The following is a 27,836-nucleotide window of genomic DNA, read 5'->3' as shown; positions in this document are numbered from 1 at the left end:
AGGAAGAAGGTTGATTGAATTTTATCACAGGCTGAACACCTCTTGTCTGGATTTCCAGAAACTGAAACACTCCAAAATCGCCCATAGAGATGGTGACAAGAAAGGACCCCTTTTTCAAGCTCCACAGACCAAGACAGTCTCATTCAACGGAACAGGCAATTGTAGGCCTTCAAGATGTTCTGAGGTGGGAACCCCACAACTCTTCACCAGTAGCTAGGTTGTAGCTTAGGGCAGAAGGGGTCTGGAATCCCAAAATATGTGAGGACCAGAGTCCATCCGCCTATCTGGCCACCCCCCCCCCCCCCCCGCACGCACACACGCACACACACACACACACTTTATCACAGTGGAGTGGCAAAGTCAGTTGTTCTAGGCATAAAACAGCTGCTTTTTTCAACTCTGGAATATTCAAATATAGTTTCAATGCAATAGACAGAAAGCTATTTTACTGGTCAGAGATTTATGGATCTGGTCAGAGATTTATGGATCTTCTGCCTAGCCAACTGACTCCATACTCCTATCAACAGATTTTTTGATAATATGCAGAGGAGTAGTACGGGTATTTTGCAAGCAGTACTCCATTATTGTGCAAAGAAGAAAAGTAAGTTTATAACCTACTGATCTGGGATATTTTTGACCACCACAACACAGAAAACCTGTCATACACTGCAGAAAGTATACCTCACCTGAGTACCATATGGGGGAGCTTTCATTCTGCTATTCTAAAAAAATAAGGCACTTCCAAGGGAGAGCTAGCAGCTCATTTTGTGCATCTACACAATGAACACTGTCTCCTACTGTTTAGGACAGTGTTTCTCAACTTGTGGGTCCCTAGACGGTAAACTGGCTGGGATTTCTGGGAGTTGTAGACCAAAACACCTGGGAACCCACAGGTAAAGAACAACTGGATTAGGACATCTAAAAATAATTTGTTAGCCCAAATCGTAGACCTCCAAAAGGTAGTTCTTCTAAAGAATTAATGTGTCAAGCAAGCCTGGAAGACATTTCCTGTAAGCTTTCCTATGTAGTTGAAGTAATATGAAGATCTTATTAATATCTCCTATCCACTAGAGGGTGCTTTTCAACTGTATTACCACTTCTTCGATACTAGTGCTAGTACTTGATAATATAGACCTAAATCCAATTGATAGTAGACCCAATGCATCAATGGAGCTTAATAGGTGTTAACCATCTTTGCAATGATTTAGTGGGTCTAATAATGGATTTTGGCCAAAATATCAAATAACTATAATACACTGATACAGAACATTATTTTTAAATAAATGCATAGGGGAACAGAATCTTTTTCCAAAATGCAGTATTTACTACAATTAGATGGATGTTCAAAGTAAACTCTAAAAGCTGTTTGACAATGTAATACACTGCCTCAAAGTGTGTCTCTTTCCCTGGATGCTTCCAAACAAGAGGCTAGATGGTCATCTGTTAGGAATGCTTTGACTGTGAATTCATGCATGACAGGAGGTTAGACTGGATAGACCAGGGGTCCTCAAACTTTTTAAACATACGTCCAGGTCACAGTCTCTCAAACTGTTGGAGGACCGGATTATAATTTGAAAAAAAATGAATGAATTCCTATGTACACTGCACATATCTTATTTGTAGTGCAAAAACATTTTAAAACAATACAATAATTAAAATGAAGAACAATTTTAACAAATATAAACTTATTAGTATTTCAATGGGAAGTGTGGACCTGCTTTTGACTGATGAGATAGGATTGTTGTTGTTGTTGTTGTTTTGTGCTTTCAAGACATTTCAGACTTAGGTTGACCCTGAGCGAGGGACAGGTAAACGACCTTGGAGGGCCGCATCCAGCCCCCGGGCATTAGTTTGAGGACCCCTGGGATAGACCTTGGGGTCTCTTCCAACAATGAATCTAATTTCTTTTTTAAATGTTTATCCTAGCTGAGGTAATGTAAAGCAAAAAATAAGCACTATCAGTCAATCTATCCAGTTTCAGGATCCTCACAACAGTCAGATCCTAATTGAGAAGTCACTCCAAAAGAACTCTGGGCTGGCCCACAACAAACACTGTCCCTCGCTTCATGACCTTATGTCTCTGTCTGCTATAACTGCAAAACCGCAGAGGACCCCAGGGGCAACGGATGTATCCAGTTACAAATACGCAACCGCATACTGACCCCAAACTATGATCGCTCTGGAAGCTAATAAGGCTTGCCTCAACAGAGCCCATCCCAGGAATGAAGCCCAACAACAAGACATCCTAGAATAAAAATCTAAAGAACACCAGAAATCCTGCAACCAAAGCCATTACTCTTCAAACTATAAACAGACATATGATGATCCACTCCCCAGAATGGGTCACCAGGCAGGAAGGCTGGATCAAACTGGGCCAGCCAGGAAAGTAAATGGAAGGCGCAAGCAAAGAGAGAGGGATCCAAAAGGCAAGAAAGGAAAGAGAGGGGAATGAACAGAACTGCCTCAGCTGCAGTGCCCAACTCGTGGAACGCCTTCCCTCAGGGCTTTGAACTGAAAAGGAATTTTGGGTGGATCTGGTCAAAATGTACTGACTCTGACTCCAGACTCAACAGAAAAATTTACTAGAACAATATACTGTACATATTATGTTTTGTTAGTCTTTAGTTTGAAGCCATATCCTCTGTTACTGCTAAAAAAAATTCTTCTTTAAATATGTACTAAATGCCTATTTGGAGCCCCTGGTGGTGCAGTGGGTTAAACCACTGAGCTTCTGAACTTGTTGACCAAAAGGTTGGCAATTCGAATTTGGGGAGCGGATAGAGCTTCCACTGTTAGCCCCAGCTTCTGCCAACCTAGCAGTTTGAAAACATGCAAATGTGAGTAGATCAATAAGTACCGCTCTGGTAGGAAGGTAGCGGCGTTCCATGTAGTCATGGTGGCCACAGGACCTTGGAGGTGTCTATGGACAACGCTGGCTCTTCAGCTTTGAAATGGAGATGAGCACCACCCCACAGAGCCAGACATTACTAGACTTAATGTAACAGGGAAATCTTTACCTTTACTTTAAATGCCTATTTGGTGCATATTTATTTTCACAGGAATTTAGAAAAAAATTATAGTTCAGAAATGTCACTGATATTCTATCAATCTAAGCAGTCACTATTCTGTGGGGATGGTGAAATGATATATGCAACTATTGTACTACAGTAAATACAGTATATACACTTGTTTATAAATCTAGAAATTATAGTTAAAAATTGACCCCAAAACTTTGTACAAGTCCTCTCCTTCAGCCCTTTTAAGGCGTTTCTAACGTGTTAATAATAATAATAATAATAATAATAATAATTTTATTTCTTACATGGCTCTCACTGAGGTTTGAATTTGTTTCATGTATTTTCCTTGTTTCTTAATTTTAATATGCAATTAAATCATCTTTTTGCCATCATGAGATCGCATCATAAAAATGTGGGACAAAATATTATCAACAAAACAAACAAGCAAATCATCAGATTCAAGCTATGCCAGAACAAGGCCTGAGATGACCCTGAGAATTTCCCAAGGAAGTTGTCCTTATTTCATTTTTGTTTTGGCCTGCAACTGTGCTATGCTTCTCCACTGGGACACGGATTTGCTTATGCTGTTGCATATTTGGAGGACTAGGATGGTACTGGAATCATAAGCTGCATCCTCATATTTAGCAATGACCCTTCTTCTGGGGCCTTCCACGTGATATCATCAGATTGAACAGAAACTCATACTAATTACCCACAAAACAGATTGCCTTGAAAACAGATGCAGAAACTGAAGTGCAACCTTTGTCTGGAAAAAATATAAATAAAAGTGCTCACCTGTCTGAACATCAATCACCATTTGATGACCACCTCGCATCCCAGGCCTGCTGTCTTCACCATCACCTTATTCCAGTTTGAGAAAAGAGAAAATAATCTTATTATTAATCAGATTTTGCTGAGATTATGTATTCCAAGAATGAAACAGAAGTGACTGTATGAAATATTCATAGTATAGCCACAAAAAGAAAGAAAAAAAACGAGCCTACTAGATCTACACTACTATCTAGAGTAGGAGTGGGCTCCTTACAGCCTGCTAGAAATCACTGCACTGTAATTTCCCAATAGACACACACAAAGGTAAAGGACAATATAAATTGCTCCTCAGTGTTATTCGAATTGATGGTCACCAGTGCCATCTTAGCACATGGGCACAAGCAGGGCAGTGGCGGGGGGGGGGGGTGAGCATATGGGGGCCCCACAAGTGTAAGGGCCTATGCTAATCTATGTGCAGCCGTAGCTTGTCCTCTCACCGGCAAAGCGGTACTTGCAGTGGCTATGACAGGTGAGGGGGAGAAATTGGGTGTGAGCCAAGGAATAAGTCGGCCATTCTCCTCCCCTGCTCTTGACACTTCCACAGATAACCTGGACTCTCCCGCTTGCCCATTTCAAGTGAGCTCCCTCTCAAACCCAGCCACCCAACCAGTCAATTGGTTGAGCTGACAAGTGGGAGCCAATGTGAGACCCTTTAGCCAAGAAACAGCCTAATGGGGGATGAAAGAAGGTTAGACATAACTAGCCAGCTAGCCTGCCTGCTTCAGTCTGTGTTTGTTCTCCTCCTGGGAGTGTGGTGTATGTGTGTCTCTATTCAACATTAGTTTCACCAACACTTCCACACAAGAAGAAGAAACTGTAAAATTATTATGTTGTAAAAAGGTAAAGGTAGTCCCCTGACATTAAGTCCAGTCATGTCTGACTCTGGGGTGTGGTGCTCATCTCCATTTCTAAACCGAAGAGCCAGCGTTGTCCGTAGACACCTCCAAGGTCATGTGGCCGGCATGACTGCATGGAGCGCCGTTACCTTCCCGCCGGAGCGGTACCTATTGATCTACTCACATTTGCATGTTTTCAAACTGCTAGGTTGGCAGAAGCTAGGGCTGACAGCGGAAGCTCACGCCGCTCCCTGGAATCGAACCTGCGACCTTTCGATCAACAAGTTCAGCAGCTCAGTGCTTTAACCCACTGCGCCACCGGGGACTCCCGGTGTTTATGTTGTACCAATAGATAAAAGTGTATTTCATCAATAATTTACATTTTTATTCCTGTAAGTGGTTGTGTTGGCAAGGCCCAGTGCACTGCTTTTCCCAGGGACCTATAACACAGCTAAAACCATAGCATCACCAAAAGAAAACACTGAACTTATGCAAAGCAGGACAGCATGCAATTATAATCCCAAGAGCAGTGGTTCCCAACCTTTGGTTCTCCAGGTTTTTTGGACTTCAGCTTCCATAATTCCTAACAGCTGGTAAGGAATTTCTGGAATTTGAAGTCCAAAACAATCAGGATTAAAGGTTGGGAACCAGTGACCTAGAGTAAGGCAACAACAGACAGAAATGGATGGAGATGTATCTAAAGTCATAACACAATTTGAACTGATCTCACTGGCTGCACTACAACCGTACAAGACTCTGGTTGCTACATTCTACGCTAACTTGAATTCCCATATAATCTGTTACAGATCATATCATACTAAATAGATACGCTGACTTCAACAGTACTGGCTCACCTTTGGTGCTTTTGGGAATTATCTGTCCCCATCGTGGTTTGTACTCCTGTTGACTGATGTACTGGTTGAACAAACCATCTGTTGTTGTTTTGAAAAAAAGACAAAACACAAAGATAGCTGTTATTAAGTAAGAAATGCCCTATACAAACCAAATTGTTACCAATTATCTCCAAATCTCCATGTTTCTATAATCACCGCTGACACAGTTATCTTCAAGCCTTACCTAACAGAAGCTTTATCAGCTACAGATTTTTTTATCTTCTTTTCTGCTAGCAAATTACATTTCACCTCTTATTTTAATGTGGTATGTTGAAAGAAATGCTATCGTACAAAGGAAAGCAATCTACAATATTTATGTAGGATTGTCCAGATTGTAGTCCTCAACTAAATGCAGCACTTTAAAACCACTAAGAATGTAGTAAAAAGGAATTAACTGCAGGATATAAAAGCCGATGCATGGGAAGCAAGAGAGCTTTAATTTCTTTCTGCCTGGAAAGATCTTTCAGGGAAAAGAAGTGAAGAGGCGCAGTCAGAAAAGCTGCTACTCATTGTAACTAACAATATAGAAGGTCATCAAGTGGGTGTTTCTATTAAATGAGTTTTGTACTCAAATAGAGGGTAATAAAGCTTCAGGAACAAAAAAAACTATATGTATTTGTATATAGGTTGGACTCAAATATACATTGAGGATGGATTTTGGGGTTAAAAATATGGATTTCGATATGATCTGCAGATAAGTCAAGAGTCATTCCTCAGAGAGGAGACCACCAATGTTGCCAAGAGGGGGTCAGCAGCCACTGGCCAAGGCCATTTCTCCACCCAGGCATTCAAAAACATATCTTACCACTCTACTCAGAGAAAGAGATGGTTCCCTTTTTGGTTAAGATGTGTAACAGAACCACCAACCTTCTCTAATCTTTTGGTGCTCCTTTGTATACAATTATTTGTACACAAAAAGAGAAGGCTGAGAGGAGATATGATACTCATGTATAAATATGTGAAAGGAAGTCATAGGAAGGAGGGAGCAAGCTTGTTTTCTGCTTCCCTGGAGACTAGGACACGGAACAATGGCTTCAAACTACAAGAAAGGAGATTCCATCTGAAAATTAGGAAGAACTTCCTGACTGTGAGAGCCATTCAGCAGTGGAACTCTCTGCCCCGGAGTGTGGTGGAGGCTCCTTCTCTGGAAGCTTTTAAACAGAGGCTGGATGGCCATCTGTCAGGGGTGATTTGAAGGCAATATTCCTGCTTCTTGGCAGAATGGGGTTGGACTGGATGGCCCAGGAGGTCTCTTCCAACTCTTGGATTCTATGATTCTATTATTCAGGACAACTTACAATGGGCCCATTCCTAAGCCATTACATAACAAATTGCGAAATTAAAACCACAATTAGACCTAAAAGCATAATTAACAATACATAAGCCATCGTTAAAACAGTAAAACAATCTTATCAGCCATATCGTCATTCCAGTCACATTCCCTTAAAATGCTGCTTGCATCTATTGCCCAAAAGCCTGGTCCCAAAACCATGCCTTTAGTTTCTTTCGAAAAACTAGGAGGGAGGTGGCTGATCTTACCTCAGTTGGAAGTGTGTTCCATAGGTGGGGGGCCACTGCCGAGAAGGCCCTGTCTCTCATCCCCACCAGGCGCATTTGTGCTGTTGACGGGAGCGAGAACAGGGCCTCCCCGGATGATCTTAGGTTTCAAGCTGGGACATAGGGGTGGATGCGTTCAGACAAGTAAGCTGAGCCAGAAACAAGAACCATTGCCGCCACCATTTTCCCACCCAGACATTCAAAAAGAAGCAAGGCTGCAGCACAGAAGACAGGTGGGACCAGGGCTTCTTTCAGGACTGCCAAGACTCATCTTTTGCCACTCTACTCAGAGAAGGGGATGGTTTCCTTTTGAAAAAGATTAAGATTCAGGACTTACACTGCATCTGTGGATACATTGACTAAAATGTTTTAGACTTATACATATAGTACAGGAAGTCCCTGAGTTACAAATATCTGATTTATAAACAACTCAGAATTAAGGACAAGGCTGGGACAACAGGAAGTGAGAGAAATCTATCCCTTGAAAAGGAAATTCACTCCTAGAAGAGTTATCATAGGGAAAATATGTATCCACTGAAGCTTTATCACCAACACTTGTTTCTATAGCAAGCCACATTTTTCAAAATCCTTTTCTCAGAGACAGAAATTGAAGTCTTCTGAACAGGGGCACAGACAGCAAACAAACACCACAGGGATGTTAACTCTATGCTATCCAAAGCATGTGTGTGTATGTATGTATGTGTATACGTATCTGTGTGTGTGTGTGTGTGTCTTCATGCATGCATGCATGTGGCTGGTGTTACCCTTAATAAATGTACCTGTTCCAACTTACATACAAATTCAACTTAAGAACAAACCTACGGGACCTACCTTATTCATAACCTTGGGACTGCCTGAAGATGCTTTTCATATATAAAGAAATCATGGCTAAACCCTACAATTAAAAGCCAGGAAGGAGTGCTTAAAGGGCTGAAATTCTAGAAAGCAAATCTGAACTATGATGTGTGGCACACATAATCATTGCCACCACCCTCACTGTGTCTAGCCCCACTTTTTTTTTTTGCATGGGACACTGCCCTGGAATTCTTCCAGGTTTCTTCCCAGAAGCATCACTCTGTTGGCAGCCATTCTGGTTCCATTCTCCTTCTTTGACAAACCAATAAAGACTTGTTTTGAGGGTGAACCACCAACGAGGTGACACTGGCAGGATGTGATTGGGGGAGGGTGGGATAAGAAAATGGAGACATGAATCTTGCCGAAAGCACACACACACACACATCTCCTTTGCATTCTGCCACTGCATTCTTTGCACTTTTGCCAAGATAGCCAAAGCCACCCAAGCAGATGAGTCAACAATGCACCGTGCAGCCCACGCTCAGGAGCTGGTCTGCGTTAGATTAGACTTGTCTGTTATTTAAAATGACATAATTTCAAATGAAAGCAGGATGAGGGAAAGTAATCCACCCTAACTTGTTTATTTTACCATCAGTTTTTGTGGATGTCAACTCACATCCTCAGACATATGCACAGAGTTGACAGACACAAGAAAACAGAAATTCCCTAGTTGTGGGATGGAATGAGAGTGCCATGGGATACAAACTGTGACCATAGCTATAAATCTTCAAAGTGTGGCATAAAACACAGACCTTCAAGTGTGAATGCAATACACTTGTTAATCCAGAGTCAACTTTCCTTGAAGTAAGAAACTTCTCTGGAAAGAATTCCCTTGTTTCATGGATTTTGTTAATATGCCTTCAAGTCCTTTTTCACGTGCTGGAGGGGAGGCAAGCCAGGCTGTCAGGTTTAAGCTTCATGGTTAAGAAGTCATGGGTGGAAGGTGTATAGTTTAGCCACTGCCATGTGCAACACAAGTGATTAAGTCATGGCGCAGAAGGCTGGCATGAGCATCATATGCCAAAGTTCTACAGAATTTCATAAGCAGTGCTTGAGTAATACATTTATTTCTAGAAGCAGTATGTGCCTTTCACTTCCAAGGAAATCCACTTCTCTGTTTACCGGGGGGGGGGGGGGGGGATAATAATTAAACAAACATTAGAAGCTACTAATAAAGCACTGAAAAATTCAGTGCCGCTTTTTACAAACTTTGCACATGCAAGTCATGCTACCCCTCTATTCTGCTTTGAGTGTTGTCACACCTGGAATACTGTGTCCAATTCTGGGCACCACAATTGAAAGGAGATGTTGACAAAATGGAATGTGTCCAAAGGAAGGCGACTCAAAAGATCAAGGGCCTGGAGAACAAGCCCTATGAGGGGCGGCTGAAAAAGCTGGGCATGTTTTGCCTGCAGAGGAGAAGGCTGAGAGGAGACATGATAAGGGCCGTGTATCAATATGTATGAGGAAGTGGTAGGGAGGAGGGGGCAAGCTTGTTTTCTGCTGCCCTGGAGACTAGAACACAGAACAATGGCTTCAAACTACAGGAAAGGAGATTCCACCTGAACATGAGGAAGAACTTCGTAAATGTGAGAGAGAGCTGTTCAGAAGTGGAACTCTCTGCCCTGGGGTGTGCTGTTGGCTCCTTCTTCAGAGGCTTTTAAACAGAGGCTGGGTGGCCATCTCTCGGGCCTCTTTGAATGAGATTTTCCTGCTTCTTGGCAGGAGGTTGGACTGGATGGCCCATGAGGTCTCTTCCAACTCAATGATTCTATGATGCTATGAATGTGGGAATCAGATCACCTCAATGAGATGGGTCCACAGAATCTAAAATGCTCAAAAGCTTGTACTTCTAAGGTATGTCTGTATCAAAATTCTGGCACAACTAAACTAACTCGACGTGATCCTATAGGTTTATGCCTTCAGTGTACAATGAGTGAATTTATCTATCAAACTACATCAACTCCATGGATAATACAATATGCTCTGCTTTCCTTCTTCATCTCCTCCCCAATTTGGCCCATGTTTTAATTACTTCAGATTATAGAATCATAGAATCGAAGAGTTGGAAGAGACCTCATGGGCCATCCAGTCCAACCCCCTGCCAAGAAGCAGGAACATTGCATTCAAATCACCCCTGACAGATGGCCATCCAGCCTCTGTTTAAAAGCTTCCAAAGAAGGAGCCTCTACCACACTCCGGGGCAGAGAGTTCCACTTCTGAACAGCTCTCACAGTCAGGAAGTTCTTCCTCGTGTTCAGATGGAATCTCCTCTCTTGTAGTTTGAAGCCATTGTTCCGTGTCCTAGTCTACAAGGAAGCAGAAAACAAGCTTGCTCCCTCCTCCCTGTGACTTCCTCTCACATATTTATACATGGCTATCATATCTCCTCTCCGCCTTCTCTTCTTCAGGCTAAACATGCCCAGCTCCTTAAGCCGCTCCTCATAGGGCTTGTTCTCCAGACCCTTGATCATTTTAGTCACCTTCCTCTGGACACCAGCTTGTCAATATCTCTCTTGAATTGTGATGCCCAGAATTGGACACAATATTCCAGATGTGGTCTTCATGGTTCAGCAAACCTAATCTTAGGACACCTGACCACCCCAACACTCCTAAATCAATAGAGAAGATGAAATGTGGGGTTTTCTTTCAAATTGAGTAGGACAACTGGGACCATTTGGGGCAGTACTTTCAAAACAGCATAAACAGGAAATATTCAGGGCCATTCAAGGCAAGAGGCCATAAAAGAATTCAGAACTTGAAAAACAAATAGCCTGCCTCTGGAATAAGTAAGTTCAAGGCACATTTGAATGCCTGCATCTGCATTCCCAAACAATCAAGCTCTACAAAAAGTCACCAATTCTGTATTTCCCCACCACCAGCACCACTTGAGAAACACTCAGTTCTATACATGAGAAACAAGACCTCAGAAAGAAACCCAATTTCATCTTCACAGGAAAAATACCAACAAGCAGGATATTATCTTCCTGCTCAGTTATGCTGACTGATATTTCCTGGAAAAACCAGGCAACTGCTGGTTGTTAGTTTTCCATTCGATTCAATTTCTTGGAAAATGAAAAGGATTACATCAGAATTAGGCCTCAGTCAGTTACTGTCAAGAGATATGGCAGTCGGGGGGGAGGGGGGTTACAGTGTTGGCCTAGTGGGCCGGAAAGAGGAATGGGTGGGGTCTTCATTAATATTACAAGTATAGATTTGCAGAAGGTTGGCTAAAGAAATCTTTGGAGGCTGTGTTTTGGAGAGAACATGCTGCCTGCACTTTGGAGACATTTCAAACACCATTATAAAAGTAACTCTGTGTTCAGAGTTCTAATATATGAGGCTGAACTTTCTTGTCAGAGTACACAGGCTGCCTGGAAACTCCAGGAATTAATCCAAATATGAGGTATTTAAGCCACAGCTCTGAAATAACTGAGATTCAGGGAAACCTTTGTTATTTCCAAGAGGAAATCCGGCAGCTGCCTGAGTTTCCATTTACACGCTTTCTGAGAATTTCCGAAGAAATGAGGCGGTGGCAGGGGGAATGTGTGGCTGATGGCCAAGATACACTGAAAAGACTTTTATCTGTTAATGAAGGGCAAAGAGTTGTCTGCCATGCTTGAACAAAGCCAAAACAAAGAACCACTCCTTCGTACAAGTCAGCTTTAGTCCTAGGTTCATTCCTCTTTTCTCTTTACCTGCTCTCTTTCTTGGTACAATACCATGACAAATTACAACCTGGCATTTCTAAGTAGAAGTGCAATGCCAACAGAGCTGCGTGGTTTAATATTCCAGAGAGCTTCATTTCTATGTCACCTTTGGCCAGTTAAACCACGGAAATACAAGCCTAAGCCACTTGAGACGTTTTCTGGCAGAAGAACTATGGGAAAATTGGTACTTGGGCATCTCAGTCAGGTCTTCAAGGAAACATATGACCAGAAGAAGGTGTTTACGTACAAGCTGCCCAAGCTTTTGCCAGGTGGAAAAAGCTACCTCATTTTTTCTGATTTTAGTTCAAGACAATTGAGGGATACACCAGTGGAAAAAAGATTCCCAGTCCCTTCCCAGACAGGGACAAACACTCCTTTGACTGGAGTTCACTCAGAGTACATTCTGAAGCAAGAGATCCACCTCTTATGCCAAACTCCACATGTTTGGGGGGGGGGGGGAGCCGCAATACTTCTAAACTACCAAAAGTAGCCAGTAGACCAAAAAAAAACAACTTTATTGCAGTTTCTCAAAATGTGTTCCTCCGGATGTTTTGGACATCAGCTCCCACAATTCCTAAAAGCTAGTAAACAGGCTGGAATTTCTGGGAGCTGAAGTCCAAAACACTTGGAGGAGCACAGTTTGAGAAACACTGCTTTATTCAATCCAAGTACACAGGCTGCAACACTAAGATACGTTTGTGTGGACTAGGTATGGGCAAACTTATGCCCCAGGGTGTTTTGTACTTCAATTCCCACAATTCCTAACAACTGTAGAAACAAAGTTTGCCCATCCCTGGTGTAGACCCACCAAGTTAAGGATGCCTAACCATATCTAACTGTTCAACTGTAGACAGACAAATAAAGGCTACTCACATCCAGCTACCATAAGAACCAATATATCCATGAGCGTAATTATTATTATTATTATTATTATTATTATTATTATTATACTTTGTATATATCCCGCCACCATCTCCTCAAAGGGACCCGGGGCAACTCCGCCCTGAGTCCTCCTCCGCGGGTTGAGAAGGGCGGGGTACAAATAGTTGAAATAAAATAAATAAATAAATAAATAAATAAACATGTGGCCAAGCCCAAGCAATTACAATGGGGCAAAATAAAATGCATACAAAACGGATTTAGGGATAAAAATAAACAAAACAGAGTGGCAACAATTATGGAGACAAAGACATTTAAAAAATTTATCAATACAGGTTAAAGAAAATTATTATAAGCTAATATGGAAGTGGTATCTGACACCAGTAAGAATAGCATATATAAATAAAAATAATTCAAAAATTGTTAGAGAGGGTGTTAAGAACCAGGAACATATATACATATGTGGTGGCAATGTAAATATGTAAATAATTTTTGGGAGAAAGTATTTAGAGAAATAGAAGTTATAATGAATATGGAAATTGAGAAAAGTCCTAGTATAGCTTTATTATCATTATATAACAATAAACAACTGAAAAAGGAGGATAAAGAAGCGATAACAAACTTATTAACAATAGCAAGACTGCTCATAGCAAGGAACTGGAAAAAAGAAATAAATATACAAATAGAGGAGTGGTATAAGGAAGCATGGAAACTCTCAATAAATAATAAGCTTACATGTATAGTAAAAGTTAAAAAAGGTATATGGAAACAAAGTGATTTTGATGTTGTATGGGGAAAATTTGTTGTAAATTGTTTTAAAAAAAAAAAGAAGGAAAGTTACCGCCACAAGAAGAAATGAGATTTTGGACAGATGATATGTAAAAGTTGTGGCTTGCGATGGGGGAAGGGGAGCACAGTGGTGGGAAAAAAGGGGGGGGGGGATGCTTAAGCAGAATAATAAGACTATATGTTAAAGAGTGTGTTGAATAATATGTAACTGCTATAAACAAATGTATAACAAATGTAATAACTATGATAAAACAATAAAAATACTTTAAAAAACCAAAACAGATGATAAAATCAAATAAAAATACTTAACAATAACATAACAATACAATAAAATAGTGACAATAACATAATAAAACAAAGTATGAAATGATAGAAGAATTAAATAAGGGCGAAATAGGCCACATGCGAAGTGCAAAAATTATAAAAATTGTAGATAAGATAGGGTTGTACCTATAAATATCGTATATAAGGCTGGGGTAGGAATCATATGGCCCTCTGATGCTGTTTGACTGCAACTTCTAGCATTCTTCACAATTGGCTAGGCCTGCTAGGACTTGGGAATCCAACATATGAAGAGCCACAAGACTCCCAATCTATTATGGGGTGGGATATGTCCCATTTAACTGCTAAATAAAAGTATGTGGTACAACTGACAGGTTGTCTCCTAAATTCAGTCCAACAAAACAAAGTGATACAAGTAACCAGTCAAGACAATCTAAGATCACAGAAGACTATGGATTGGTTCATAACCAATTTCAGGGACAGATTATACACAGGGAAACACAAATATTTGTAAACTGCAATATTTTTTCAATGTAGTATATTATAAAGAGTAAGATTATATATGCTTATAATACCTTAGATTTCATAAGAAAGGCTGGGTGGTACACAATGGGCATGACAAAGGCCTAAAATCATTCTTATTCCAGCACCATGCATATAAATAGCTTGTTCCAGGTCAGAGTTTGAACTGACCCCGCTATCCCTCCAGAGTCAACAAATAAACATAGTGGAAAATCATCCTTAGGGGCATTTGTGTCTTTGAAACCAAAGACAAAATTTTCTCAGCCCTATAGATATAAATTCAATTGTTTGGAATGTGTCCCGATAGTTAGGTAATCCCATCTGACAACGCTCCTGCACAAGAACTGTATAAATATGGCTACCAATGGAATTGCATCAAAAGAAGCCAGACAGAAGCTACTGCTGAAAGATTTGACAGTCCCCCAGAGGAAGGCAAAGAGGTCACCTCTGGCCGCCATCTTCCTTTCATGCTTTCTCTATTGGCTAGCCTATCCATGCTCATTCCACTTTCAATCACTAGGACAAGTAACTGCATGCAAGCAAGGTTTTCAGGAGCTGTGACAGTCAAAAGTACTGTAACTTTTCCAAGCTCCAAACTTATCTGTGTTTGCCTCCAAGGCCCTTTCCTAACTTTTCTACCTCTTTAAGATACTATAGCATGGTAGTCTCAACACTTGGAGCCTCATCTACACTTGACTGCTTCTGATACAATGAACATGACTGGCAGTCAGGCTCTAAAATTACACATAACTGGTTCTATAGCAGCATTAGGGAATATGCCCCTGAGAGAAGCAACAGAATGTCAACATGAAAACTTCTGTTTTAAACATCTGTTTGAAGCTGGCTGCCTTCCAAAGTGCAAAGGAGGCTACAGTGCTGGCAAGAAGGATGAAGTCCGCATTATCATTCCAACCAGAGTATGGCCCTGTTTCACTGGCAAACAAACCAAATAGTTAGAGAGGACCCTCAAAAGTCCACCTAGAGCCACAATGGATCCATTCACGAGCTGCCCACCAAGTCAATCAAGAAAACACATCTCAGGACCACCACAATTCTTACCATTCACAGCTTTTTCTATCAACTCTTCACAAGAATTGAAGTCTCCTTTCAGGACTAACTTGTCATGAAGGTCTGTCAGCATGGGATGCTCCAGCGCAATCTTAGTCTTCTTCTGCAATGACTCAAAGGCCTCTGTGTAATTGTGCTGGCGAAAGTGCTTCAGACAGAGGCGAATGGCTTCCTGTTCACGGTACTACTGGAACACAAGAAAGTCTGTAAGAACATTACTGCAGCTCTCCAATCCGAACACTGTAAAATAAGATGCCTTGGTTTTGGATTGCAGGAAGACACAAGTCCTTGGGGAGTTGTTATTGTGGTTAGGAATAGTATTTATACCATACTTTTTCTCTTCCAAAGAAGATGAATTTGAGAATGGGAGAATGTCAACAGGACCATAAGGCAATGTGTACATTATGACCTCTTCTTTCTCCAAAGAATTCTGGTTGGTATATGTGGGTCTAAGCAGTTTCAGCCCCATAAATAGTATGTGAGGAACTGAATTCTGATTTCCTTATACCATATACAACAAAGCTCTTTAAAACGAATAGCTACTGTACCCAGATAGTTCAGTGATATTTTTTGTTATATATTTTTCAAATTTCAATCACTAACAGTTACAATGGTTCTATAAAATTCATCTGACCATATACATTTCTACTAACAATTTACAGAAACATTTGCAGTCAGACAACTGCGTCACCTAATTTAATGCTTCATACACTGACTGGTGGTAATAGCAAAGCTCTTCCAAAATTGAAATTAGACACTTTCTACAGAACCAGTACGCTAAAGATGAAATTCAATTCCCCTTTCTCTCTGAGGAAACTGCTTCTACGAGTAGGAAGGCACTGTTCCCTCTCAGTGAAACCCTTCCAAATCTGCTCCAGAGGATGAAGAGATCCTCTGAGGCAGGTTAGCAGAAGGCTCAAAAAGCTATGGAGAGGGGAAGGGGAAAGGCAGAATGCACCATTGTATTACTATTATTATTTGAGGTATTTGTATACCACCCTTCTCAACCCCAAAGGGGACTCAGAGCGGTTCACATTATTTGAGGTATTTGTATACCACCCTTCTCAAAAATTCAATACCTTTAATAAAAAAAGTATAAAACATCAAAATTGAACCTCCTCTGATACAACATTAAACATTATTAAACACATCACAAAAATAACATCATATATATCACATTGACATTGTATACCACCCTTCTCAACCCCGAAGGGGACTCGGGACAGTTCACATTATTTGAGGTATTTGTATACCACCCTTCTCAAAAATTCAATGCCCATCACAACACATCACAAAAATAACATCATATATCACATTGTAAAATTGGACATTCGCTCACATGGTGTTAGATAGTGCCCAAGATCCTTTCAATTCTGAACAGATAAAATCAACTTACCAACTATTTTATTTATTTTATTTATTTGTCGTGTTAGGGCAACCAGTCAATTATATTACATTTCTAACAGAACAAAGCAAACAAACAACTTACCAACTGTATAATATGCACTAAGATACTAACAATTTTGCAACCAAACCAAGTTATAAACATGTGTGTGCTTCCATTTCAAAACTTATGCATTTCCCAAAAGTAACTTTTTTCCAAAAGCACTTCACTTTCTGCAAATTCACAGGCACTCTGCCAAACCTAAAGATCCATGTCAAACTATTAAATTCTGAGAAAGTATATATTTTTAAAAGTGGTTGCTGAAGATGTCATGCAGTAGTTGACTGACAGAGTCGGCTGTGAAACATATCTGCTGAGCAAAATTCTAGCAAGCCCTTTAAAGTACATGTTCTTTCTTCCTCTCCCACACATTCCCATAGATTCTGTAGTCTTTTCATATATAGTCCTACCTTGCTGTACCAATTGAGGCAGGGCTGCACTACGTCTGGATCATCGATGCCACTGAGTTCAACGTACCAGATGCTAAAATTGAAACTGGGACCCCAAGACAGCAATGGAACTAGAAAAGGAAAAGACAAAGAGAGAGGAGATATTACTGACCACAGGAGTCAAGCTTTGGTTATTTGTCGCTACTCCTCACAGGCCATTCAAGAAAGTGGGACAAAACAGTCGTACTCAATCAACACATATGTACCAGAATGGTAGGATGCTTGCGTCTTTGTCTAACCCAGTTCCATTCCACTGTCCCACTATGGAAATGAGGAACTCACGTTATCTCCCAAAATCTCAAAAACTAGGATTTATTCTGAAACAGAAGAATTAGAAGAATAAAGTAGCTAATGAAAAACAAGACAAGGGAAACCACACATGTTCTCAAGGTCTTTGGATAGAGTCAGCAGGTAAAGTGTTTATCCACTCTGCATTTTTATTGGCTTGCCATCTGTATACCTAATTGTGAAAATTGATATGTGGGAACAGAGAATCAGAAAACCAGCCTTCAAGACAGGCTTGCAAAATTTCCCTCAAATCAGAATTTAATAGTGTACTTAACAATATTGATTTCCACCTACCTAGAAATATATTAATTATGACTCAATGCACTTGCTCAGCCAACCTTAACCCACACTAAAGGTTCACTTGAAAATTAGAAGTGAATGATCCCTTCCCACATACTAATATGGCATCTGTCTAATGTAGCCCCAGATTGAAATTATGCTCACAGCACCATAAAAATGCCAACTATAATCCCATCCTTTTGTTTGATTGCCTTAGATGCCACAACACTTACTGCAAAAAGAAGTACCTGCAATGGTTTCTCCAGAGCCCATAAATCTAACATTGAGACACACTTGGTGTTATAGCATAAAAAGGAGAAAGGAAAGTGACGGTTGTAGTGCATGACAAATACCTATATTCATGGCATTATTCTGTTATACGGAAAACATGCGATGCCGGGACAGAAATTCACATACAACACATAAACATTAAAAACATTTATCAAAATATTAAAATACACCATTTAAAACTGTTCTAGTCATCCACGTCAAATCTAATTGGCCTGGTCATCTTTCCTACTGCCGCTTGACTGCTCTGTCCCGAAAGCTTGGTCCCACAGCCAAGTTTTTACCATCCTTCTAAAGGACAGGAGGGAGGGGGGCGACCTGATCTCACCAGGAAGGGAGTTCCATAGCCGGGGAGCAATCACCGAGAAGGCCCTGTCTCTCGTCCCCACCAATCGTGCCTGTGACAATGGTGGGACGGAAAGCAGGGCCTCCCCGGAGGATGTTAATCTCTGCGATGGTTCATAGGGGGAGATGCATTCAGACAGGTAATTTGGGCAGGGGCCATTTAAGGCTTTATAGGCCAAAGCCAGCACTTTGAATTGTGCCCGGTAGCAAACTGGCAGCCAGTGGAGCTGGCGTAACATGGGAGTTGTATGCTCCCTGTATGCTGACCCAGTTATTAACCTGGCTGCCTCTCATTGGCAGTCTTCAAAGGCAACCCCATGTAGAGTGCGTTGCAGTAGTCTATCCTAGATGTAACTAGAGCATGGACCACCGTGGCCAAGTACATAAATTGCTACAACTAAGGGCCATTCCACACAGCCATATAACCCAGAATATCAAGACAGATAATCCATAATATCTACTTTGAACTGGGTTCTCTGAGTCCACACTGCCATATCATCCAGTTCAATGTGGGATTTTATACAGCTGTGTGGAAGGGGCCTCAGATTATCTATTTTGAATTGGATTATCTGGCAATAAAGACTCAGATAATCTAGTTCAAAGCAGATGTTGATTATCTACCTTGATATTCTGGATTATATGGCAGTGTAGAAGGGCCCTAAGCCATGTTTTGAAATCTGTCAGGAAACGTAAGACTATGAGCTTTAAAAATGTCTGAACTTTGGGCTAGTAGTCATGGTCTCATCCTAATCTCCTTCACAACACTGTTATAAGATAAAGGGGAAATCTATTCGCAACACCTTGAAGAAAGGCTGAGAAAAGTATACACTTTTGATTGCTCTTTAAAAACCAGCTCTACTATAAAATATTAAGCCTCCTTTTAGTAAATTGTTACTCACCCTGCCCTCTTAGCAAGAAAGAACTATGCATCCCACAACAAATGCATGAGTGGTTTATATACAACTAAAACCTAGTTTATGCCAATAGCATTTAGAATGTACACATGACTTATAGAACAGAGTTACTCTTGGAGGCTCATCATAAATCTGGAGTGGAGTCTCAATGTGTAAAAGATGTCAATGCAGTTTATCACACAATTTGGTGGGAAACCACCGAACCATAATCCTGCAAGAAGCAATTATTCGGCTCATATCAATTTCCCAATAATTTTGAAAAAACTACACCTAAAGACAGGGCCACTGACCCTGCTCAACCTGGCAAAGCTCCCAGTTCCAGTCGTTACTGCCTCCCAAAAATGGAAGTTAAGCAATGTGTGTTAAGACATTATATACATTAGCAATGAACAATGTTGTTAAAATAGCTTGAGTAGTAAATTCTCCATGCGCCTTTGAGTGAATTTGGGGGTTTCTCCCAGGATGATTTCTAAGATTGGTAATGATGCTCAGAGTTCCCTGGAAGAGAGCTTACCTACCACTGCTGAATTTTCCATGCAGTGTGCAGATGGTGGTATCTCAGATAACACCCCCCAGATTATGTAACACTCCACTATGTCAGCAAACTAGTGATATGCCCAACTATTTGTCAAGATGCATAGAAGCTGCATTCCAGAAAAACAGCTTCCTCAGCAAAGATAGAAAGTACATGTAAAGCCACACATCCAGAGATATGAGTTCAATGACAGTATAAATTAAGTGATTGTCCATTAGAGCTCTAAACTGGCCTGTAGAAGACTTTCTGCCCTACTATCTTCTCATGCTTATTTAGTAGAACAAGGGAGTGGATCAGCTTGAGCTCAAGAAGTGCAGGATGCCACACAAGATGACTTTACTGTAACTGTGTGTCCCTACCCACAAAAGGCAAAGTAAACAGCAGCTGCCTCCAGAAACTTACTGAGCATGAACTTCAGAAGAAATTGGGAGAGTAGATAAGCTTGTCTCCCCAGTTATTTATTTATTTATTTCAAATATTTGTACCCCTCCCTTCTCTACCCCCAAAGGGGGACTCAGGGCCTGCATTAAAAAAAAAACTATAACATTTTCACCAACAAAATAAATATAAAAGGAAAGTGAAGTTTGGTTGAATAGATGAATTTTGGCAAAAAACTAAAGAAGTTCAATTTCCTTATATAATTATGCAAGAAGTTCAATTTTCTTATATAATTATGCAAGGTATGCCCGACTGGCGTGTTTCTTTTCACTTGCACATATTGTATGTTTTGAATATAAAGTTTGCTGAAATATATGGAACTGCTCCTTTGTTTTGTGGCATAGGAAACCATTCCTATTCTTTTTGTGTTATTTCTGCCTCTGGTACCAAATTTTCCATCAAAGTAAAGCCCAGGCACATATCTACTTCATTAACTAATTATATCTGTACTAATAATATTCAACCAGCAGTTAGGTGATTTCTACAAGATGACTGAATGCTGGGAATCTCAGCTTGTTCTCAAGTCTGGATATCAAGAAATATTTTAGGGTTTTAATGAGAGAATATATGCAATGCAATCTTCTCTTCCTCTGGCCATCTAGTCTACCAATGCTTCTCCAAAAAGAACCTGGGAATGTTGTCATCTGCCTCCAATAGACAAAAGTTTTTCTCCCACCTATTCCACAGATATATAAACCCCACTTGCCTAGTTTCTAACAGACATAACAACCTCAGAGGATGCTTGCCATATATGTGGGTGAAATGCCAGGAGAGAATGCTTCTGGAACATGGCCATACATCCCGGAAAACTCACAGCAATCCAGTGATTCCGGCCATGAAAGCCTTTGACAATACCTTGTTAGTGATCATTTGGGGTATTTAAAAAGTCACCAGTGGGGTGGGGTGGGGGGGGAGAGATGTCGGATGCGGAGGTCTCACATGCTGTCCATACTCTGCCCATCCCTGAATAAAAGCAACTCAAAAGTACGACTCTGCAGTAAAATCAATTCACCAAGCTGAAAAACAAAATGCAAATGGAGCAATCCCTCCTACTGGGCCAACTGGCCTTGAAATTAAAAGCAAACTCATGAGTTGCACAGATCATTTTTGTTTAGACATTAAAAATGACTCTGCTCTGGTCAGTTGCTCAAAAGAAATTTGCTTATGGTAAAGTAGCCTAGTGAAAAAAGACATTTCCATCATCTTAATACTTGAGACCTGAGAGCACTGAAGCAGAAGAACACAGAAGGAATGACAGCTTACGAGCCATGTTCTCACTGCAGCCCACACACCACACGTAGAGCGCTCACAGGCTGTGCTGAGAATGTCACAGGCTTGGAACGTTTTCAGAGCCATAGAAACTCAAGTGGGTATTTTCATACTTGGTAAAATCTTTCCCTATATCTTGAATTGACAGAACTCTGTCAAATCGCCACTTTCACCAATATTTTAGAACTTCTTTTTCTTTCGAAGGCCTCTGCTAACTCTCCACCCAGACACCAAATTCTAGGTTCGTCTTAAGAGCTGCAGGAAAAATTTGGTATCTGTAGCAGTGGATCCAGTGCTATATATGAGCTTATGGTAGGAAGCAGGAGAGAAATTGCTCAGGGTGTTCTGGTAAGGCTAAAAGGATAAGAACTTATTTTTATTGCTTATTGTTAATGCATCTCAGATAAGAGAGTAGAGAGGCAAAAGAAAATTATCTAACTTGGTAGAAGAGTCCCTAATGCTGACTCTCGGGTCTGTACGAAGGTACCTTGAGGCAGAGAGAGACCCCATGATGCTCCCTTCTCAGATACGGTGCTAAAGACTTTTTGGAGGGAGGGAGAAGTTACCTCTACATTCAGGCAGGAAGCAAAACATCTTGAGTTACACAGACCTTAGAAGCAGAGGTAAAAACAAGACAGCAGGTATGCAACATAGGGTTCCCTCTGTCCCCAATTGCTCTATATGTGAAGTGTTGGTGCTTCTTCACTTCCAGCAAGAGCAACACTGATAGACCAGGCAAGAAAATTAATCTATGTCTAACACTTCTATTTCAATGGCAGCAAGGGAAATGCTTCTGGCCAGCACATCAATGACTTAAATCAAGAAATAGTTTTCTAAGATCTACAGAGACACTTGCTGGAACACCTCAGCAAGCTAGAGTCCAAAAGTGGCAGGCTCAAACCCAGAACCTCAATCAATGGCTGATACCAAATGAGAGACTCCCCCCTGGGCACACAGAAAACTGGGCAACTTGGAAGGCGCTGAACAGACTGCGCTCTGGCACCACGAGATGCAGAGCCAACCTCAAGAAATGGGGCTACAAAGTGGAATCCATGACATGCGAGTGTGGAGAAGAGCAAACTACAGACCACCTGCTGCAATGCAACCTGACCCCTGCCACATGCACGATGGAGGACCTCCTTGCAGCAACACCAGAGGCACTCCAAGTGGCCAGCTACTGGTCAAAGGACATTTAATCAACTACCAAGCTTGCAAACTTTGTGTTTTGTTTGTTTGTTAAAAAATGCAACGCAACTGTTTGGTCTGCTCCTGACACGATAAATAAATAAATACGGCAAATGCTTCTGCAAAGCTGGGATCCGGTCAATAAAAGTTGCAATCCCCCACTTCCCAATGCACTATTTGCCCCCAATATCCAATATTTAGATGCTGTCAGCAGTAGGGTGGGGGGGGGGGGATGTCGGATGGGAAGATAGCACTGTGTTATGATAACTGACAAGCACGTGGGGGGTTCTATGGCACAGCGATACTAAAAGTCATACTGGGTCAAGCCCAGTATCATAATGACAACCTTAGTAATCGATGACTCAAAAGCAAATTATGTGCTTCATACTAGCTGGAGGAGGAAAGAAGCATTACCATTGTAGCTAGAGATATAAATTACCCTCTAAACCAAGGGTCCTCAAACTAAGGCCTGGGGGCCGGATACGGCCCTCCAAGGTCATTTACCCGGCACACACTCAGGGTCACCCTAAGTCTGAAACAACTTGAAAACACACAACAACAACAACAACAACAATCCTATCTCATCAGCCAAAAAGCAGGCCCACATTTCCCGTTGAAATACTAATAAATGTGTATTTGTTAAAATTGTTCTTCATTTTAAGTTTTGTATCCTTTTTAAGTGTTTCAGGCACTACAAATAAAATATGTGCAGTGTGCATAGGAATTCAAATTACGTGGGTTTTTTTAAAATTATAATCTGGCCCTCCAGCAGTTTGAAGGACTGTCACCTGGCCCTCTGTTTAAAAAGTCTGAAGACCCCTGCCCTAAACACTACTGCTTCCCTCTAAAATCTACTTCCATGTAGATCAAATGAAGGTATGAAAGAAGCAGTAACGTTCTATCAAAGAGCAAAATACCTAAGAAAAATAATAGCATTAACACAACAGCACATTTTCTGGCATGCTTATTCATCTGTCTTGCAAATACTTGTAATCCAAAGCAGATATAATTGGAACATGGCTCAGGTAGGAAGAAATTTGCCAGTTCGTAATATGTAACAGGCAGGGCCACCCGACAATTCTAATGCAAAGCAAATGAGATATCCTTGGCAATATGAAAACAAATCCAATTCCCTTAATCCAGAGAGTGCTGTCTGGCACAGCATCACAAAGGTTCCAAGATGGATAGCCATTTGAAATTATTTATATTACCCACCCAGCCAATACCAAGCAAGAGGATCAGAAATCTGTGACTCTGTGTCTATCACATTATTTTACACTAAAGTGAGGTCTCACAATGCCAAAATAATTTATATCATAAGGAAAACTATTTAGCACTAGTGCTATTCCTCCAAATGCTTCATACACATTACAAAATTTAGACTACTTCGCTGAAATCAATACAAGCAGAGTTCACAAATCTGGTTTTTAACTTGGAAGAGCTAAAAGGACTGTAGTTTGCTTACATCTGAGCCCACCTAAATACCTAAAGCAGAGGTCCTCGTACTTTTTAACAGAGGACCAGATCACAGTGCCTCACACTGTTGGAGGGCCAGATTATAATTTGAAAATAACATGAATGAATTCCTATACAAACGGCACATATCATATTTGTAATGCAAAAAAACCCACTTTAAAACAATACAAGAATAAAAAAGAACAATTTTAACACAAAATAAACTTATTAGTATTTCAATGGGAAGTGTGGGGCTGCTTTTGCCTGATGAGATAGGATTGTTGTTGTTGTGTACTTTCAAGTCGTTTCAGACTTAGGTTGCCCCTGAGCGAGACTGGGTAAATGACTTTGAAGGACCATATCTGGGCCCCAGGCCTTAGTTTGAGGACCCCTGCCCTAAAGGCACCAGATCCTGCCTAATCTTGAAAGCAAAGCAGTCCTAGTTAGTACTTGGATGGGGGATCACTCACAAATGATAGGTGTTGGAAGTTATACTTCAGAGGAAGGAACCATCAAAAGAACCTTTTAATATTTCTTGCCAAGGAAAACCCTGTGAAATTCACAGGGTAGCCACAAGTCAACAAGTGATTTGAAGACACATAGCTCAAATCTGCTCAAATCTGAGCCGAATTCCTGCCTTTTGGTCCACCCTCATCTCTATGAGAATGCAGAACAACCCAATCCTGAATGTAAGAGAATGCAACAATGCTGGTACCAAAACAAGAGGCAACACATACCAGGACATATTGCAGTCAAAGGCTTAAATGTCTACTCAAAGTTCCCAGTTACTGCTACTTCCAAGTCCAAGCTAACATTAAAGCCCAGATCTGGCTGAGGTCACTCAGAGCCAAGATCAACTTACACTGCATGCTGAAACACTAAGAATCCAACAGTGCTTTAAAGACTATGGGGAGGGGAAACGGAATAGGCCTTGCAATGCCAGGAAGGTTTGCTCTAGACCAGTGGTTCTCAACCTGTGGGTCCCCAGATGTTTTGGCCTTCAACTCCCAGAAATCCTAAGAGCTGGTAAACTGGCTGAGATCTCTGGGAGTTGTAGGACAAAACACCTGGGACCCACAGGTTGAGAACCAATGCTCTAGACAAAAGACAGATACCACACACTATAGATTCCCCCAAAGTTTCATTAAGAGAACTATATCACAGTATGCAGTATGCATTGCAGTTTCAAAGCTTTGAAACTGGCTAGGTAATCAGCCTGAAGAGATTGAGAAATAAAAAGGGCTCATCACAAGCATGAATAGAGGCGAGAGAGAAGTGATAAAATAAAAACCAAGAGGGGATATATTTACCTATCTTAATAAATCGACACGGAAACATCTGCTCATCAATTTTATGCTTCAATGTAAAGGTTTCTTTGTTATAGTCATTCTTTAAGCCACTGCAAAGAGAAAAACACACAGTTATTAAATCTTGCCAAGGATTTTACTGATAACCAGCAGATGATATTTTATATTGATCTTGATTGATTTACTACAGCATGATGAGATAGACTGCTATAATACAAGTATCTCCCCACCTCCCCCTGGACAAAAAAAAAGGACATTTATAGTGCAGGGAAATGTATCAGGAAACAATTTTCCCCGTCTTGAAAATATATTGGGAATCAGTTTAGAAGCACTTCTCCGTCTGCATTATGAATTACAGTCAGGCGATCATCTCCACAGATTCTGCATCCGTAGATTCTATTTTTCATGGTTTGAAAATATTCCACACAAAATTCCAATAAACAAATATTGATTTTGCTGTTTTAGACAAAGGACACAATTTTACTATGCCACTGTGTATAATAGGACTTCATTTGGGTATCCAAAACTTGGGGATTTATGTTCACATCTCTATTATTCCTGCAAAGAAAGGCATGTTCTCATGCCTAGAAACACTGAAGTATCCTTCTTACCTAGATAATAGATCTGTCATGTTTTCTTCATTCATCCCACCAAACACTTTAAACTTCTTTAAGTTACAGACATGGGTCTTCTCATATTTTCCAAATGTTATACTCTGGACTATGGCAGGTCTTTCAAGTTTCAAGATGAGATACTAGAGGGTGAAAAGATGGATGTTGGTCTCAGTTTTTGTTTTACATTTGTCAAAACAACCAGCACTAATGGCCTTGCAGCTTCAAAGCCTGGCTGCTTCCTGCCTAGGGGGATCCTTTGATGGGAGGTGTTAGCTGGCCCTGATTCTTTCCCGTCAGAAATTCCCCTTTTTTTAGTGTTTTTCTTTATTTAAATTAAAGGAATATTTAAGTATAATATGTTAAGTATTTATGAAAAAATATGTTCTGTACCGGTGCCAACCATGAGATACCAGGAGAAGGTCTTTTCAAAAAACAAAAACAAAACAAAAGGCTGAAAACCTTGGCATGAAATTGAGTTTACATAAAACAAGGAGCAGAATCTAGTCAATCCATGCTCTTGGATGAAAATATGACACATACATTTTTGCACATTATTTACATATTATGTTTTGGCATGCCTTTTGTGTAGGATCCTTTTATGCTGAAATTCTCTGGCTGCTGTGAACTGTAATTACAGTAATTCATTTTTTTTCCTAATTTGTGGGACTGTACCAGTGCAATATTTTCATGTATTTTACTTGTCGAGAACTACCCTGAGGGTTTCTAAAAGCCTTGGTTGCAAGATAAACATTTCAAAAGATGCTTCTAAAAGCCTGAAATGTATCCCTGAATTGCAAAAGAAGAGAAGTAGGTAGAAAATGCGAGGAATAAATGAATACCATATGTGAGTTTTCCTAAAGTAAACACAAAGGAACAGCTAGCAAATGTTTGCCTGTTTGCAACTTGTATATAGTCCTAAAAGCCCTTAAATGGTTTTGAAATAGTATACCCTCATGATTTATGCTAGCATTCAACACTAATTTACTCATATTGTTAATCCAAAAGAGTCATAACTGATTCCAACCCACTATCTGTTTATTTCTATGTCCTACCTTTGTCCCACTGAACACCTGGAAGTGTTATTCATGTCAAGCCACTATCTTTCTTACTCCAAATGAACATAAACTACTGTCACTTAGAAAGGGATTTGTCCAGGTTAATAATTATCCACTCTCACTTTCAGAATATGACTTTCAATGATGATCATGCTGTCATCCACTAGACACCTGATGATCAGTTTGTAGAGCAAAGCTCAAATTCATTTCAGTTTTCTATTGCTTTATATAATACAAAATTCCATAATACCCTCAGGGCACACTAACATATCATTATCAAATTGCTGAGTATCACAAGAGCAATCCTTGCCAAGAAGAACTATTAAATACCATCTGGTAAACCTATGGAGGAAGCATAGACTATGATTATTTAGCTGGTTATTTTTTAGCTAGAGCACTTTTCGGAAAACAACACTCAGATACGTGTCTATACAAACTTAATGCTAAAAATAAACAGATCAGACCACTACCAACAGCCTAGGTACCCTGAACACTATAATTACTGCTTCCACATACATTTTATACTCTTTGTAGATCTTAAAATAACTAGTGGGGACTCATATCCTTTCATTACCAAGAAAGCAAGAACATTATAATTGGCTTGCATTTAAAGGAACCATTTTCTTCATAAAGCTGCCTCTGTCCCATCACCTGTCCTTCCCTGACCTACAAAGAGGGTAAAACTCAATCAATTTTAACAAAAGATAAAAACCATTTAATTGTATTTTAATT

General features: G+C 40.4%; 1 protein-coding gene across 1 annotated transcript in view; it reads right to left on the bottom strand.

Annotated features, from left to right (window-relative positions):
• Window positions 1-27,836, bottom strand: part of MKLN1 (muskelin 1) — a 116,848-nt gene that overhangs the window by 70,946 nt on the left and 18,066 nt on the right. Inside the window, exons 3-8 of the mRNA XM_067469347.1 lie at window positions 26,047-26,189; window positions 25,439-25,527; window positions 17,094-17,203; window positions 15,231-15,423; window positions 5,539-5,616; window positions 3,813-3,878 (exon numbers count right to left, since the gene is read on the bottom strand). Of these exons, the coding sequence (XP_067325448.1) occupies window positions 3,813-3,878; window positions 5,539-5,616; window positions 15,231-15,423; window positions 17,094-17,203; window positions 25,439-25,527; window positions 26,047-26,189 (679 nt within the window). The remainder of the gene's footprint in view (window positions 1-3,812; window positions 3,879-5,538; window positions 5,617-15,230; window positions 15,424-17,093; window positions 17,204-25,438; window positions 25,528-26,046; window positions 26,190-27,836) is intronic.

Source organism: Anolis sagrei, chromosome 5 (genome assembly GCF_037176765.1).
Source record: "Anolis sagrei isolate rAnoSag1 chromosome 5, rAnoSag1.mat, whole genome shotgun sequence".
NCBI classification, from domain to species: Eukaryota; Metazoa; Chordata; class Lepidosauria; order Squamata; family Dactyloidae; genus Anolis; species Anolis sagrei.
Note: the sequence above shows the minus strand (reverse complement) of the source record. Positions and strands in the feature narration are given on the sequence as shown.